The sequence below is a fragment of the Engystomops pustulosus genome, chromosome 10 (genome assembly GCF_040894005.1).
Source record: "Engystomops pustulosus chromosome 10, aEngPut4.maternal, whole genome shotgun sequence".
In the NCBI taxonomy this organism is placed as follows: Eukaryota; Metazoa; Chordata; class Amphibia; order Anura; family Leptodactylidae; genus Engystomops; species Engystomops pustulosus.
The window spans coordinates 90,264,325-90,281,630 of NC_092420.1; the positions used below are offsets into that span (position 1 = coordinate 90,264,325).

Sequence of the window (17,306 nt, forward strand, 5' to 3'; positions counted from 1 at the left end):
GGAGGGGTGCTGATGGTGGAGATCAGACAGCTTGAGTCCCTCATGCACCTCTAGGATTTTTCTTAGAGGATGTGCCTTTGGGCCGCAAACCAGTGGAAGTGGTGAACTTGTGTACAGCCCTTAACCTGTAACACCCGGGTCGGCCGCAGGGACAGCTCACTGTGTAGGCCTTTTACCTAGCACAGGTCCTGCAGTGCCAGGGAGCGGGGAGATTACATCTGATTTGGCAATGGGCTCAGTCTCTGTGGTAACAGTGGGGGTGCAGGGGAGGCACGTGAAGATGGACAGTAAGGGCGGCCCTGCAGAGGGGATGCCATCAAAATCCAGTGCTGTGGTGCGTCTTTTATTGGGAGGGGGGATAGCCCCGCACTGGTGGCAGGTTCTGTTGCCTCGGTGCCTCTTCATGCTGTTGCCGCTGATCACTTAGGTGAGTGGTGGTGGCGGCGGCAGTGTGGAGGGGTCACTGAGACTTAGTTGCGGATTTCCCAAACAGGGTGAAGATAAGCGGTGCCTAATACCTGCTAAGGATCAATGGTGAATTGTACCCAATTTCAAGAAATTAACATCCACTGATGCGGGGGAGGGGGCATAAGTGTGACAAGAGTTGGGGTCCACTGGGCAATGCTCTGTGTGGGGTCCCTGGTGCTTGAAGATGCGGAGGGTTTTTTTCCCCCCTAATGTTGCTGCTGGTCCAACCAGAGAAAATGCTCGTGTGATGGTGGGTGGAATGAGTGGTGCAAAACCATTACCAGCTTTGGGAGTAAAGGTGTGACTGGTGGTATGGGTGACGCAGCTGAGTGTAGTGTGGAGGTGGGTAATGCCGATGTGGTAGGTCCAGGAGTTGGTCCTGTCACTCTGCCAGTGGTGGCCCGTGTTAAAAGCTATGCCAGTGTCGCTGCTGAGGTCCCGTCATCCTCCTTTATGGTCTCTGGGGACGTCTCTTTGTAACAGTGCATGCTGCAGGCCCTACAGAAGGGAGAAAGGACGATCAATGTAGCGGTGCAGGAGGTTGATTTGTCGTTTTGGATAGAGAGGCACGGCCTGTCTGCCTTCCGAGAGCAAAGAGGCAGAGAGACATCATGGTCGCTCCCGACAACCGGGCCGGGTGCTAACCGTAGGAATGTGGTGCGTCTTCGGTGGCGTGGCAGTGATGTGTGTCCCCCTCGGGCACGGGTAGTTGAGCTGCTGAGCCCGAGTGGCGGGACTTTGCTGTGCAAGCAGTGTCCCGCCAGAGCGAACTCAAGAAAGTGACCGTTCTTACCCGTAACGAATCACTATCTTGCTTTGACATCATGACCTGGATGAATCGTTATGGAGAGGTACTAGGATTACCAGAGAAAAATCGAGACAAGTATGGTATCTGGTCAGGGGCCTGGACCTTCATGGTGAAGTTGAGGCGTTCAGGTAACTCAGTCGCCCACATCCCTTCATCAGCCTTCCTGGGGAGGGATCGGATCCTGATCTTCTACTGGGGGCAGCCTAAGCTGTGTCACACGTGCGGTGGGGTGTCGGCCATCTTGTTGCATACTGTACAGAACATAACCAAGAAAAAAGATGAGTGAGGACAATAGTATACCATGTATTCATTAAAAGTAAATTACATCCAAATTATTCCATATGTAATTCCAAATATATAATAAAAGCAATAGATCCTCTTATTGATGTGTTCGATATATAAAGCAATATCCACAACCATGTATTATTCACTGGTGATAATTACCCATTTTACACAAATATGATAAATATATTCAATATAAAGTGCGAAATCCGAATAGAATTACTGTGTATAGTAGAGTTAGTAGCGATAAATATGACTTCTCATAGTAACATTCTCACCTTTCCCGTATTACATGCAGTTACTTGGCCAGTGTCAGCCTGTCGTGTAGGCCCCGTTGCCCAATCCAGCCCAAATCCTGCAGTGGACTTGGCGCAAGTGTGCGGGGAAATTGCAAAGTCAGATTCCATTATGGCGCAGAGCACCAGCCACATTTTGGGTGTGGGATCAGAAAAATACATTTTAAAAAGAGGAAGTTTCATGGAATCCATCACAACTTCCTCCAATGTCCCACAAGATTTACTGCCCCTGATAACAGTGTGGACATAGTAAATGCAACTAAAGATAGAAATTATTGCTGAGAACCTGGAGAGAAGAATGCTACAGTATCACACAGACTGGGATTAGATACTCAACTCGGCAGACAGTATCACACAGGATAGGATTAGATACCAAGCTCAGCAGACAGTATCACACAGACTGGGATTAGATACTCAACTCGGCAGACAGTATCACACAGGATAGGATTAGATACCAAGCTCAGCAGACAGTATCACACAGACTGGGATTAGATACTCAACTCAGCAGACGGTATCACACAGGAAAGGATTAGATACCAAGCTCAGCAGACAGTATCACACAGGATAGGATTAGATACACAGCTCAGCAGACAGTATCACACAGACTGGGATTAGATACTCAACTCAGCAGACAGTATCACACAGGAAAGGATTAGATACACAGCTCAGCAGACCGTATCACACAGACTGGGATTAGATACACAGCTCAGCAGACAGTATCACACAGGATAGGATTAGATACACAGCTCAGCAGACAGTATCACACAGGATAGGATTAGATACACAGCTCAGCAGACAGTATCACACAAGACAGGGTTAGATACCAAGCTCAGCAGACAGTATCACACAGGATAGGATTAGATACACAGCTCAGCAGACAGTATCACACAGGATAGGATTAGATACACAGCTCAGCAGACAGTATCACACAGGATAGAATTAGATACACAGCTCAGCAGACAGTATCACACAAGACAGGGTTAGATACCAAGCTCAGCAGACAGTATCACACGGGATAGGATTAGAAACGCAGCTCAGCAGACAGTATCACACAGGATGGGATTAGATACACAGTTCAGCAGACAGTATCACACAGGATAGGATTAGATACACATCTCAGCAGACAGTATCACATAGGACAGGATTAGATACACAGCTCAGCAGACAGTATGACACAGGATAGGAATAGATACGCAGCTCAGCAGACAGTATAACACAGGATGGGATTAGATACACAGCTCAGCAGACAGTATCACACAGGATGGGATTAGATACACAGCTCAGCAGACAGTATCACACAGGATAGGATTAGATACACAGCTCAGCAGACAGTATCACACAGGATAGGAATAGATACACATCTCAGCAGACAGTATCACACATCATAGGATTAGATACACAGCTCAGCAGACAGTATCACACAGGATAGGATTAGATACACAGCTCAACAGGCAGTATCACACAGGATGGGATTAGATACACAGCTCAGCAGACAGTATCACACAGGATAGGATTAGATACACAGCTCAGCAGACAGTATCACATAGGATAGGATTAGATACACAGCTCAGCAGACAGTATCACACATCATAGGATTAGATACACAGCTCAGCAGACAGTATCACACAGGATAGGATTAGATACACAGCTCAGCAGGCAGTATCACACAGGATAGGAATAGATACGCAGCTCAGCAGACAGTATCATACAGGACAGGATTAGATACACAGCTCAGCAGACAGTATCACACAGGATGGGATTAGATACACAGCTCAGCAGACAGTATCACACAGGATGGGATTAGATACACAGCTCAGCAGACAGTATCACACAGGATAGGATTAGATACACATCTCAGCAGACAGTATCACACATCATAGGATTAGATACACAGCTCAGCAGACAGTATCACACAGAATAGGATTAGATACACATCTCAGCAGACAGTATCACACATAATAGGTTTAGATACACAGCTCAGCAGACAGTATCACACAGGACAGGATTAGATACACAGCTCAGCAGACAGTATCACACAGGATGGGATTAGATACACAGCTCAGCAGACAGTATCACACAGGATGGGATTAGATACACAGCTCAGCAGACAGTATCACACAGGATAGGATTAGATACACAGCTCAGCAGACAGTATCACACAGGATAGGATTAGATACACATCTCAGCAGACAGTATCACACATCATAGGATTAGATACACAGCTCAGCAGACAGTATCACACAGGATAGGATTAGATACACAGCTCAACAGGCAGTATCACACAGGATGGGATTAGATACACAGCTCAGCAGACAGTATCACACAGGATAGGATTAGATACACAGCTCAGCAGACAGTATCACATAGGATAGGATTAGATACACAGCTCAGCAGACAGTATCACACATCATAGGATTAGATACACAGCTCAGCAGACAGTATCACACAGGATAGGATTAGATACACAGCTCAGCAGGCAGTATCACACAGGATGGGATTAGATACACAGCTCAGCAGACAGTATCACACAGGATAGGATTAGATACACAGCTCAGCAGACAGTATCACATAGGATAGGATTAGATACACATCTCAGCAGACAGTATCACACATGATGGGATTATAGATACACAGCTCAGGAGACAGTATCACACAGGATGGGATTAGATACACAGCTCAGCAGACAGTATCACACAGGATGGGATTAGATACACAGCTCAGCAGACAGTATCACACAGGGTAGGATTAGATACACAGCTCAGCAGACAGTATCACATAGGATAGGATTAGATACACAGCTCAGCAGACAGTATCACACAGGACAGGATTAGAAACACAGCTCAGCAGACAGTATCACACATGATGGGATTAGATACACAACTCAAGACAGTATTCCATATGATACGATTGGATACACAGCTCAGCAGACAGTATCACACATGATGGGATTAGATACACAACTCAGAAGACAGTATTACATATGATAGGATTGGATGCACAGCACAGCAGACTGGAGAACACATGATGGGTTCAGATAAACAGCAATTTATTGATAATCTAGCTGCTGGTGGCCACCACTAGGGGGCCCTCATGCAGGAGTTCTGTCCTCAGTCTGTTTCTAGTAGTAGCTGTGTCGGCCCCATTACTTGTGTGTATAGAGGATATAATGAAGCGATGAGATGGACATATATACAAGGAATGCTTTATGACGGCTGACATTTGTTACATTGTGTCGCCTCTGAAGATGCTTCTTTGGGAGAATCGGTGGGGGTGGGGGCCATTGCTGCTCACAGATTAATCTGTACTGAACTTTATGAGGCAATAAATCAGGAGGTGACCAGTGCCCGAGTGTGACCCCTTATAAAAGGCGCGCTGGGGCGGCGGCTGCAGAGCGCTGGGTGCACCACACAGGTAAGTCACAGATGAGTGCTGTCAACTACAGATACAAAGCACCTATCAGGGCTTTGGGAAAGCTGGGTGGGGAACATTTTAATTATATATGGGAGGTGTGAATCTATGGTAAGGACATGTTGGGAGTTGTAGTACAATGCCACAGGTTGTAGACCCGCAGATCCCTGTATCAGGGGAGGGGGCACTGACATGACCCTTACATTCCCCCAGGAGTCACCATGACCATCTCTTACACCCTGGAAGTGGCCAATGCCAGATTCGCTGGATTCTCCAAACTTCTCCTGCGTTGGAAAGGAAGCATCTACAAACTACTGTACAAGGAGCTGATCGTCTTCTCCACATGTTACGCCATACTGAGCCTCACATACAGGTGAGAGCGGGGTCACCCCCCACATGGAGGCAGAACCCCCCCTATATAATGAGGAATAGAGCAGGAATCAGATGGTAGAGGAGTATTACTTACTGCCCCTTGTGTATAAATCTTCATTTTCTTCTCTTCTCCAGGGAAAGAGTCAGATTGACACATTACTCAGAACCCTCTGGGGGGCCCAAATAAATGATAATACGGAGAAGCCTGGTGCTGCTCTACAGAGGAACTCTGCCTAATTTACATGTGTTATAAACGTAGATTTCACAGAAATGCGGCCATTCAAGGTTAAAAGAAATTAAGATTTATACATACGGGGATGGGACAGAGAGATAAGTACTGTAATAATCCTCTACCATCAGGTAATCTGATTGTAGAAGTCCTTTAATTCATTATGTATGTTTAGAGCTCCCCCTAGTGGTGGTGTATAATCTGTATGTAGTGATCTCCCCCTAGTGGTGGTGTATAATCTGTATGTAGTGATCTCCCCCTAGTGGTGGCTGTATAATCTGTATGTAGTGAGCTCCTCCTAGTGGTGGTGTATAATCTTTATGTAGTGATCTCCCCCTAGTGGTGGATGTATAATCTGTATGTAGTGATCTCCTCCTAGTGGTGGTGTATAATCTGTATGTAGTGAGCTCCCCCTAGTGGTGGTGTATAATTTGTATGTAGTGAGCTCCCCCTAGTGGTGGTGTATAATCTGTATGTACTATGCTCCCCCTAGTGGTGGTGTATAATATGTATGTAGTGATCTCCCTCTAGTGGTGGTGTATAATCTGTATGTACTATGCTCCCCCTAGTGGTGGTGTATAATCTGTATGTAGTGATCTCCCCCTAGTGGTGGTGTATAATCTGTGTGTAGTGATCTCCTCCTTGTGGTAGTGTATAATCTGTATGTAGTGATCCCCCCCTAGTGGTGGTGTATAATCTGTATGTAGTGAGTTCCCCCTAGAGGTGGTGTATAATCTGTATGTAGTGAGCTCCCCCTAGTGGTGGTGTATAATCTGTATGTAGTGAGCTTCCCCTAGTGATGATGTATAATCTGTATGTAGTGAGCTCTCCCTAGTGGTGGTGTATAATCTGTATGTAGTGAGCTCCTCCTAGTGGTGGTGTATAATCTGTATGTAGTGATCTCCCCCTAGTGGTGGCTGTATAATCTGTATGTAGTGATCTCCCCCTAGTGGTGGTGTATAATCTGTATGTAGTGAGCTCTCCCCCCCCTAGTGGCGGTGTATAATCTGTATGTAGTGAGCTCCTCCTAGTGGTGGCTGTATAATCTGTATGTAGTGAGCTCCCCCTAGTGGTGGTGTATAATCTGTATGTAGTGAGCTCCTCCTAGTGGTGGTGTATAATCTGTATGTAGTGATCTCCCCCTAGTGGTGGCTGTATAATCTGTATGTAGTGATCTCCCCCTAGTGGTGGTGTATAATCTGTATGTAGTGAGCTCCCCCTAGTGGTGGTGTATAATCTGTATGTAGTGATCTCCCCCTAGTGGTGGCTGTATAATCTGTATGTAGTGAGCTCCCCCTAGTGGTGGTGTATAATCTGTATGTAGTGATCTCCCCCTAGTGGTGGCGTATAATCTGTATGTAGTGATCTCCCCCTAGTGGTGGTGTATAATCTGTATGTAGTGATCTCCCCCTAGTGGCGGTGTATAATCTGTATGTAGTGAGCTCCTCCTAGTGGTGGTGTATAATCTGTATGTAGTGAGCTCCTCCTAGTGGTGGTGTATAATCTGTATGTAGTGAGCTCCTCCTAGTGGTGGTGTATAATCTGTATGTAGTGATCTCCCCCTAGTGGTGGTGTATAATGTGTATGTAGTGATCTCCCCCTAGTGGTGGTGTATAATCTGTATGTAGTGATCTCCCCCTAGTGGTGGTGTATAATCTGTATGTAGTGAGCTCCTCCTAGTGGTGGTGTATAATCTGTATGTAGTGAGCTCCCCCTAGTGGTGGTGTATAATGTGTATGTAGTGAGCTCCCCCTAGTGGTGGTGTATAATCTGTATGTAGTGATCTCCTCCTAGTGGTGGTGTATAATCTGTATGTAGTGATCTCCCCCTAGTGGTGGTGTATAATCTGTATGTAGTGATCTCCTCCTAGTGGTGGTGTATAATCTGTATGTAGTGATCTCCCCCTAGTGGTGGTGTATAATCTGTATGTAGTGATCTCCCCCTAGTGGTGGTGTATAATCTGTATGTAGTGAGCTCCTCCTAGTGGTGGTGTATAATCTGTATGTAGTGATCTACCCCTAGTGGTGGTGTATAATCTGTATGTAGTGAGCACCTCCTAGTGGTGGTGTATAATCAGTATGTAGTGATCTCCCTCTAGTGGTGGTGTATAATCTGTATGTACTATGCTCCCCCTAGTGGTGGTGTATAATCTGTATGTAGTGATCTCCCCCTAGTGGTGGTGTATAATCTGTGTGTAGTGATCTCCTCCTTGTGGTAGTGTATAATCTGTATGTAGTGATCCCCCCCCTAGTGGTGGTGTATAATCTGTATGTAGTGAGTTCCCCCTAGAGGTGGTGTATAATCTGTATGTAGTGAGCTCCCCCTAGTGGTGGTGTATAATCTGTATGTAGTGAGCTTCCCCTAGTGATGATGTATAAACTGTATGTAGTGAGCTCTCCCTAGTGGTGGTGTATAATCTGTATGTAGTGAGCTCCTCCTAGTGGTGGTGTATAATCTGTATGTAGTGATCTCCCCCTAGTGGTGGCTGTATAATCTGTATGTAGTGATCTCCCCCTAGTGGTGGTGTATAATCTGTATGTAGTGAGCTCCCCCCCCCCCTAGTGGCGGTGTATAATCTGTATGTAGTGAGCTCCTCCTAGTGGTGGTGTATAATCTGTATGTAGTGATCTCCCCCTAGTGGTGGCTGTATAATCTGTATGTAGTGAGCTCCCCCTAGTGGTGGTGTATAATCTGTATGTAGTGATCTCCCCCTAGTGGTGGCGTATAATCTGTATGTAGTGATCTCCCCCTAGTGGTGGTGTATAATCTGTATGTAGTGATCTCCCCCTAGTGGCGGTGTATAATCTGTATGTAGTGAGCTCCTCCTAGTGGTGGTGTATAATCTGTATGTAGTGAGCTCCTCCTAGTGGTGGTGTATAATCTGTATGTAGTGAGCTCCTCCTAGTGGTGGTGTATAATCTGTATGTAGTGATCTCCCCCTAGTGGTGGTGTATAATGTGTATGTAGTGATCTCCCCCTAGTGGTGGTGTATAATCTGTATGTAGTGATCTCCCCCTAGTGGTGGTGTATAATCTGTATGTAGTGAGCTCCTCCTAGTGGTGGTGTATAATCTGTATGTAGTGAGCTCCCCCTAGTGGTGGTGTATAATGTGTATGTAGTGAGCTCCCCCTAGTGGTGGTGTATAATCTGTATGTAGTGATCTCCTCCTAGTGGTGGTGTATAATCTGTATGTAGTGATCTCCCCCTAGTGGTGGTGTATAATCTGTATGTAGTGATCTCCTCCTAGTGGTGGTGTATAATCTGTATGTAGTGATCTCCCCCTAGTGGTGGTGTATAATCTGTATGTAGTGATCTCCCCCTAGTGGTGGTGTATAATCTGTATGTAGTGAGCTCCTCCTAGTGGTGGTGTATAATCTGTATGTAGTGATCTACCCCTAGTGGTGGTGTATAATCTGTATGTAGTGAGCACCTCCTAGTGGTGGTGTATAATCAGTATGTAGTGATCTCCCTCTAGTGGTGGTGTATAATCTGTATGTACTATGCTCCCCCTAGTGGTGGTGTATAATCTGTATGTAGTGATCTCCCCCTAGTGGTGGTGTATAATCTGTGTGTAGTGATCTCCTCCTTGTGGTAGTGTATAATCTGTATGTAGTGATCCCCCCCCTAGTGGTGGTGTATAATCTGTATGTAGTGAGTTCCCCCTAGAGGTGGTGTATAATCTGTATGTAGTGAGCTCCCCCTAGTGGTGGTGTATAATCTGTATGTAGTGAGCTTCCCCTAGTGATGATGTATAAACTGTATGTAGTGAGCTCTCCCTAGTGGTGGTGTATAATCTGTATGTAGTGAGCTCCTCCTAGTGGTGGTGTATAATCTGTATGTAGTGATCTCCCCCTAGTGGTGGCTGTATAATCTGTATGTAGTGATCTCCCCCTAGTGGTGGTGTATAATCTGTATGTAGTGAGCTCCCCCCCCCCCTAGTGGCGGTGTATAATCTGTATGTAGTGAGCTCCTCCTAGTGGTGGCTGCATAATCTGTATGTAGTGAGCTCCCCCTAGTGGTGGTGTATAATCTGTATGTAGTGAGCTCCTCCTAGTGGTGGTGTATAATCTGTATGTAGTGATCTCCCCCTAGTGGTGGCTGTATAATCTGTATGTAGTGATCTCCCCCTAGTGGTGGTGTATAATCTGTATATAGTGATCTCCCCCTAGTGGTGGCTGTATAATCTGTATGTAGTGAGCTCCCCCTAGTGGTGGTGTATAATCTGTATGTAGTGATCTTCCCCTAGTGGTGGTGTATAATCTGTATGTAGTGATCTCCCCCTAGTGGTGGTGTATAATCTGTATGTAGTGATCTCCCCCTAGTGGCGGTGTATAATCTGTATGTAGTGAGCTCCTCCTAGTGGTGGTGTATAATCTGTATGTAGTGAGCTCCTCCTAGTGTTGGTGTATAATCTGTATGTAGTGAGCTCCTCCTAGTGGTCGTGTATAATCTGTATGTAGTGATCTCCCCCTAGTGGTGGTGTATAATGTGTATGTAGTGATCTCCCCCTAGTGGTGGTGTATAATCTGTATGTAGTGATCTCCCCCTAGTGGTGGTGTATAATCTGTATGTAGTGAGCTCCTCCTAGTGGTGGTGTATAATCTGTATGTAGTGAGCTCCCCCTAGTGGTGGTGTATAATGTGTATGTAGTGAGCTCCCCCTAGTGGTGGTGTATAATCTGTATGTAGTGAGCTCCTCCTAGTGGTGGTGTATAATCTGTATGTAGTGATCTCCCCCTAGTGGTGGTGTATAATCTGTATGTAGTGATCTCCTCCTAGTGGTGGTGTATAATCTGTATGTAGTGATCTCCCCCTTGTGGTGGTGTATAATCTGTATGTAGTGATCTCCCCCTAGTGGTGGTGTATAATCTGTATGTAGTGAGCTCCTCCTAGTGGTGGTGTATAATCTGTATGTAGTGAGCTCCTCCTAGTGGTGGTGTATAATCTGTATGTAGTGAGCTCCCCCTAGTGGTGGTGTATAATTTTTTATTCTATGGAGATTTGCAGTTGTTTTTCCCTTATTATCTCAGTTTTTCTCTGTCTTGGTGTAGACTTGCCCTGACACAGGATCAGAGGATTCTCTTTGAGAAAGTGGCGCTGTACTGTGAAAAATACACTAAGCTGATCCCTCTGACCTTCGTCCTTGGGTTCTACGTCACCCAGGTGATCAATCGTTGGTGGGGTCAGTACACGAGTATCCCGCTGCCGGACCAGCTGATGTGTGTGGTGTCCAGCACGGTCCATGGAGGGGATGAGAGGGGCCGCCTGCTCCGCCGCACCATGATCCGTTACGCCAACCTGTCGTCCGTGCTGATCCTGCGCTCCGTCAGCGTCCGTGTGCTGAAGAGGTTCCCCACCATGGAGCACATTGTGGAAGCAGGTGGGAGCAAAGGGGCAGCGGCCACATGTCGGGGGTCAGCAGAGGTCAATGTGAGGGTCAGAGTTTTAACTTCACAGAGAAGAACTGACCCATTGAGCCGCATGAGGGAATCATAAATTATGGAATTGGGGTCCTACATCCCATCACCCCCAGGCCCAGTGATGGGGGTTGTTGAGCGATATTTGGGGGCTCATGTCGGCGATGTCTTCCTCTTTATCTTTTAGGCTTCATGACCCATGAAGAGCGGAAGAAATTTGAGAGTTTATCTTCAGACTTCAATAAGTATTGGATCCCCTGCGTGTGGTTCACCAACCTGGCGGCCCAGGCCCGGAGGGACGGGAGGGTGAGGGACGACATCGCCCTGAAACTCCTTATAGATGTGAGTGATCCCGGGGTTTGGTCTATATGTGGCCGTATATGTCCCCGGGGTGTGGTCTACATGTGTCCGTATATGACCCTGGGGTGTGGTCAACAAGCTGTATATGACCCTAGGGTGTGGTCTACATGTGGCCGAATATGACCCCTGGGTGTGGTCTATATGTGACCATATATGACCCCGGGGTGTGGTCTATATGTGACCATATATGACCCCGGGGTGTGGTCTATATATGTGGCCGTATATGACCCCTGGGTGTGGTCTATATGTGGCCGTATATGACCCTGGGGTGTGGTTTATATGTGGCCGTATATGACCCCTGGGTGTGGTCTATATGTGGCCATATATGACCCTGGGGGTGTGGTCTATATGTGGCCGTATATATCCCCAGGGTGTGGTCTATATGTGGCCGTATATGACCATGGGGTGTGGTCTATATGTGGCCGTATATGACTGGATACTGTGCTATGAAAATTGATTAATTTTTCCAGGATTGTAGCTTCTCTCTGTGCACAGATACCAGCAGTGTGAGGACATGCTCCGATTGCACTTGGAAAAGATGTTACTTGATTAAAATCACAGTCCTGCTGCTACTAACAGCATACACAAATGTCTGATTACAGATCTCTCAAGGGACTATACCCAACACTTGGTGCAGAGAGCACAGAGCACAGTAGTGTGAGGTCTGATTGCACATCTCTCCAGTGACAATACATAACACTGCCTGCAGCCTGTATGATATATGGACCTCCCTCTGCATTGTTGCCCCTCTATCCATGTATCTCTGGGGTCGGCTACAGAGTGATATTGATGCGGTGATTGTTCTGCTTTCCACCTCCTCAGGAGCTGAATAAATACCGAGCCAAGTGCAGCATGCTCTTCCACTATGACTGGATCAGTTTCCCGCTCGTCTACACGCAGGTCAGTCGTGCTCCAGATCTTCATCATCTGCTGCTCCCTCCTTATATTCAGTCATCAGGAGGTTGGGAGGACATGAATGTCACATCCAGAGCTGTACTCATAATTCAGCTGCTACATCACATCTTATAGTCCAGTCACATCCAGAGCTGTACTCATAATTCAGCTGCTACATATCATCTAAAACTCCAGTCACATCCAGAGCTGTACTCATAATTCAGCTGCTACATCACATCTTATAGTCCAGTCACATCCAGAGCTTTACTCATAATTCAGCTGCTGCGTCACATCTTATACTCCAGTCACATCCAAAGCTGTAATCATAATTCAGCTGTTAGATCACATCTTATACTCCAGTCACATCCAGAGCTGCAGTTTGGTAATGGCAGCATCTCCCCTGCAGGTGGTCACCATTGCCGTGTACTCGTTCTTTGCCTCCTGTCTGATTGGGCGTCAGTTTCTCCTGACCCCCATAAAGCCCTCCGAGGAGCCCCCCCTGGACATGTACGTCCCCATCTTCACATTGTTGGAGTTCTTCTTCTACTTTGGGTGGCTGAAGGTTAGTGATTTGTGACTGTATGAAAGCCTGTATGCAGGGATAGGGGGATATGACACATAGAGCCCCCCATTATTATCCGCCTCTCCCCTCTGTATTCCAGGTGGCCGAACAAATCATCAATCCCTTCGGAGAAGACGATGACGACTTTGAAACCAACAGACTGATAGACAGGAACCTGCAGGTGGGACACGGGAACAGGTGGACCACCAGAAGAGGAAATGGGGGGAGGTGTGCACCCCCTGGGAAGGGAAGGCAGTGGGTGCAGTCCCCAGGAAAGGGAGAGAGTGTGGGACCCCATGGAAGGGAGAGGTTGCTGACCACCAGGGATAAGGTGCGAACCAACAGGGAAGGGAAAAGAGAGGGTGCGGACCACCTGGAGATGAAAGGGAGGAGGTGTGGACTGCCAGGGAAGGGAATGGAGGTGGTGCGCACCCCCATTGGAAGGGAAGGTAGGGAGTGCGAATCCCAGGGAAGGGGGTGTAGACCCCCAGAAGAGGAAAGGGAAGAGGCGCAGACCACTAGGGGAGGGACCACCATGGAAAGCAGGGGAGGTGCAGATGCCCAGGGGAAGGGAGAGAGAAGGAGCAGACCCCAGAGGAGGTACTGACCCCCAGAGGAAGAATGGGAGGGGTGAGGACCACGAGGGGAGGGAAGGGAGGGGAAGCGGATCACCAGGGAAAGTACCACCTGGCGAAGCAGAGGAGAAGTTGCAGACCCCCCAGGGAAGAGGTGTGGATCCCAGAGGTGGCAAGGAAGCAGGTTAGGACCCCCAGAGGAGGGAAGGGATGGGTGAGGTTCTTGAGGGGAAGGAACGTAGGGGGTGCAGACCACTAGGGGAGGGCGGTATGGAACCCCTAGGGAAAGGAGAAGAGCGCAGGCACCCAGGGGAACGGAGGGGGTGAGACCCAAGGGAAGGGAGGGGACCCCAGGGAACAGAGGAGTTGTGGACCCCCAGGAAACTGCGGACCCCAGGTGAGGAATCTGGAGTGCCCCTGGGATCACCCCCTGTTCATATCCATAGGTCTCCCTCCTGTCTGTAGACGACATGTACCAGAACCTTCCGCTGATGGAGAAGGACAAGTACTGGAACGAGCAGAGCGCGCTGCCCCCGTACACCATTGCCACCGCCGCCGACAACCTCAAGCCGTCCTTCATGGGCTCCACCTTCGACATGCGGTGAGGACACGTATCATCATATGTATCATAGGTGGCGGGAGCCGTGTACTATGAATCACTGGTTTCAGGCTCTCTGCATCACAGTCCTGCTTCTACTAACAACATACACAAAGGTCTGATTACACATCTCTCCAGAGACAATACATATCACTGGCTGCAGAGAGCACAGAGCACAGCAGTGTGTGGACACAGCCCCTATACAATTGTTGAAATACAAATCTATATGTCACAGTCCTGCTGCTACTAACAACAGGTATAGGTATGATTACACATCTCTTCAGGGACACTAAATAACACATGCTACACCATCTGCTGACCCTTTGCTACAATGTATCAACACATTTAACATGTTTAGAATAGATACAATTGTATCAAACCCTCAGCTGTGAGAAACATTAGATCAGGGCGGGTTTCCAGCCTTCTGTTACATTGTGTGGATCCTCTGGATGTCAGGAGATGCTGGGAGTTGTAGTGCTCCAGAGCTGGATGTAACCATTGTGTCTGTTATTTCAGCTTTGATGTGGATTCAGAACAGACTCAGCAAGTAGCGGCCACCCCCAACCTCCCGCGGGCCAGGACCCCCATGCTCAGCCGCTTCCTCTCCTCCGCCTCCCCAGCTATTGGGATGAAGAACCTAAAGGGTCTCGGGGTCAGGGGTCACCTCGTCCGATTCAGGGGAGATGGATTCCCTTCCCCTAACTCCAACACCCGATACACAGATCTGGACCCCGACGGGCGTATCGATGAGGAGGAGACCACTGAGGACGAGAGGGAGAGCCGCGCCAGCGAGCCCCCCACCCCCAAAGTGGCAACAAGAGCCCCCCGACGTCTGCAGGCCTCCGAGAGACAGAAGAAGATGGAGCAACCGAAGACCCCAAATATCCTCATCACCGTGGATGAACCCTCAGAGGAGAACATAGAGGGGGAGCAGGCTGAGTGCTAGAGACCCCCAAATATCATCTCGGCCATTTCATCCCGGGGAGAGGAGACTCAACAGGGGGATACAATCTATTACTCTCTGTTATCAGCCATTTCATCCTGGGGAGAGGAGACTGTACAGGGGGATACAATCTATTACTCTCTGTTATCAGCCATATATCCTGGGGAGAGGAGACTGTACAGGGGGTGGATACAATCTATTACTCTCTGTTATCAGCCATAACATCCTGAAGAGGGGAGACTGTACAGGGGGTGGATACAATCTATTACTCTCTGTTATCAGCCATAACATCCTGAAGAGGGGAGACTGTACAGGGGGGATACAATCTATTACTCTCTGTTATCAGCCATTTCATCCCGGGGAGAGTTGAATGTACAGGGGGGATAATAATTAACAATAAAATTAACAATTCCCTTATTTATATAGTGCACACAGATTATGCAGCGCTGGACAGAGCTTGCCAAATTGATCACTCCAGTGCTGCAGGAGGCGCCCCATCTGCATTGTATGATGCTGCTCTGTGAGGTCAACTACTGTATAATATCCTATTCATCTTTATATGATAGAAGGTTGCTGCAAATAAAAACATTGTTACGTTATTTTCCATCTTTAATCCAATACAACCTAATCTACAAAGCTGCATCTCCTGATATCATCCACCAGGGGGCAGCGTCATCCGCTACAACAGCACCAGGTAGAGAGAAGGGAATAGCTGTATATAATACAGAAACTAAGCCGGATGTATCACACAGGACAGGATTAGATACACGGCTCAGCAGACAGTATCACACAGGACAGGATTAGATACACGGCTCAGCAGACAGTATCACACAGGACAGGATTAGATACACGGCTCAGCAGACAGTATCACACAGGACAGGATTAGATACACGGCTCAGCAGACAGTATCACACAGGACAGGATTAGATACATGGCTCAGCAGACAGTATCACACAGGAGAGGATTAGATACACGGCTCAGCAGACAGTATCACACAGGAGAGGATTAGATACACAGCTCAGCAGACAGTATCACACAGGATAGGATTAGATACATGGCTCAGCAGACAGTATCACACAGGATAGGATTAGATACACAGCTCAGCAGACAGCATCACACAGGATAGGATTAGATACACAGCTCAGCAGACAGTATCACAGGACAGGATTAGATACACGGCTCAGCAGACAGTATCACACAGAATAGGATTAGATACACACCTTAGCAAACTGTATCACACAGAATAGGATTAGATACACACCTTAGCAAACTGTATCACACAGGATGGGATTAGATACACAGCTCAGCAGACAGTATCACACAGGATAGGATTAGATACACAGCTCAGCAGACAGTATCACACAGGATAGGATTAGATACATAGCTCAGCAGACAGTATCACACAGGACAGGATTAGATACACGTCTCAGCCACACTATGTGGATGTCTTGGGTGTCGGGTCCTGGTGTTTTAGGGGCTCCTGTACTTGGTCCCAGGAGACGTCTTTTGGCACTTTTTGTTTGGGTGAATGTTCGGGGGAACAAGGCCCTGTTGTGTGCGGCCCCCGGCCATGAATGTCGGGCATTGAGTGGATCTAGGATGAAATGTGATCTTCCTTTTTCTGCGGCTGCAGATGCTCAGACACCTGCAGACCCCCAGTACGGACCCTCCTGTGGTGCCAGGGATGGGGGTCCGCTCTTCTGTGCAGTGATTATCTGTACTCAGGAAAGCTGGGTGACAGCCGCATGATCTAACCCAGCTCTTTCAGGCTCCTGAGAGTCACTTCTGAATATTAACCCTGTAGGTACCAGGATATTAGTGACAAACTAAACGGTGAATACAGGAAAGGGAAGCCCCCACCCTTTGTGACTGTCTCCGGTGTTTGTCCGCAGGGTTGACACCCCAAAAAACTATTTCCTCTTGTAGTTTTTGTCCAAAGATGAAAACGACCACTCCCCTAGAAGAAATGTATCTGCAGCGGACAACCGCCCAGCACTATCATGCTGGAATCAGGATCTGGTGGTGTTGTGGGGTGGTCAGAATCCAATGGGGATGTTCAGGATTAATTGGTGAAGTTTAGGATCTGGTGGTGGAT

At 47.7% G+C, this 17,306-nt stretch overlaps 1 protein-coding gene across 1 annotated transcript; it reads left to right on the forward strand.

Annotated features, from left to right (window-relative positions):
• Nucleotides 1-5,383: 5,383 nt before the first annotated feature.
• On the forward strand, nucleotides 5,384-15,810 carry BEST4 (bestrophin 4). The gene is made up of 8 exons (XM_072127171.1): nucleotides 5,384-5,635; nucleotides 10,914-11,242; nucleotides 11,467-11,621; nucleotides 12,462-12,539; nucleotides 12,940-13,095; nucleotides 13,196-13,276; nucleotides 14,117-14,271; nucleotides 14,785-15,810. The coding sequence occupies exons 1-8, from the start codon at nucleotides 5,484-5,486 to the stop codon at nucleotides 15,212-15,214; spliced, it is 1,536 nt and encodes a 511-aa protein (XP_071983272.1). The 5' UTR covers nucleotides 5,384-5,483; the 3' UTR covers nucleotides 15,215-15,810.
• Nucleotides 15,811-17,306: the final 1,496 nt, after the last annotated feature.

Coding starts and splice junctions, on each gene's coding strand:
- BEST4 (XM_072127171.1), top strand. CDS start 5,484: ATGACCATCTCTTACACCCTGGAAGTGGCCAATGCCAGATTCGCTGGA. Junction 11,243..11,466: donor GGAGCACATTGTGGAAGCAG/GTGGGAGCAAAG, acceptor TTTATCTTTTAG/GCTTCATGACCCATGAAGAG. Junction 11,622..12,461: donor CCCTGAAACTCCTTATAGAT/GTGAGTGATCCC, acceptor CCACCTCCTCAG/GAGCTGAATAAATACCGAGC.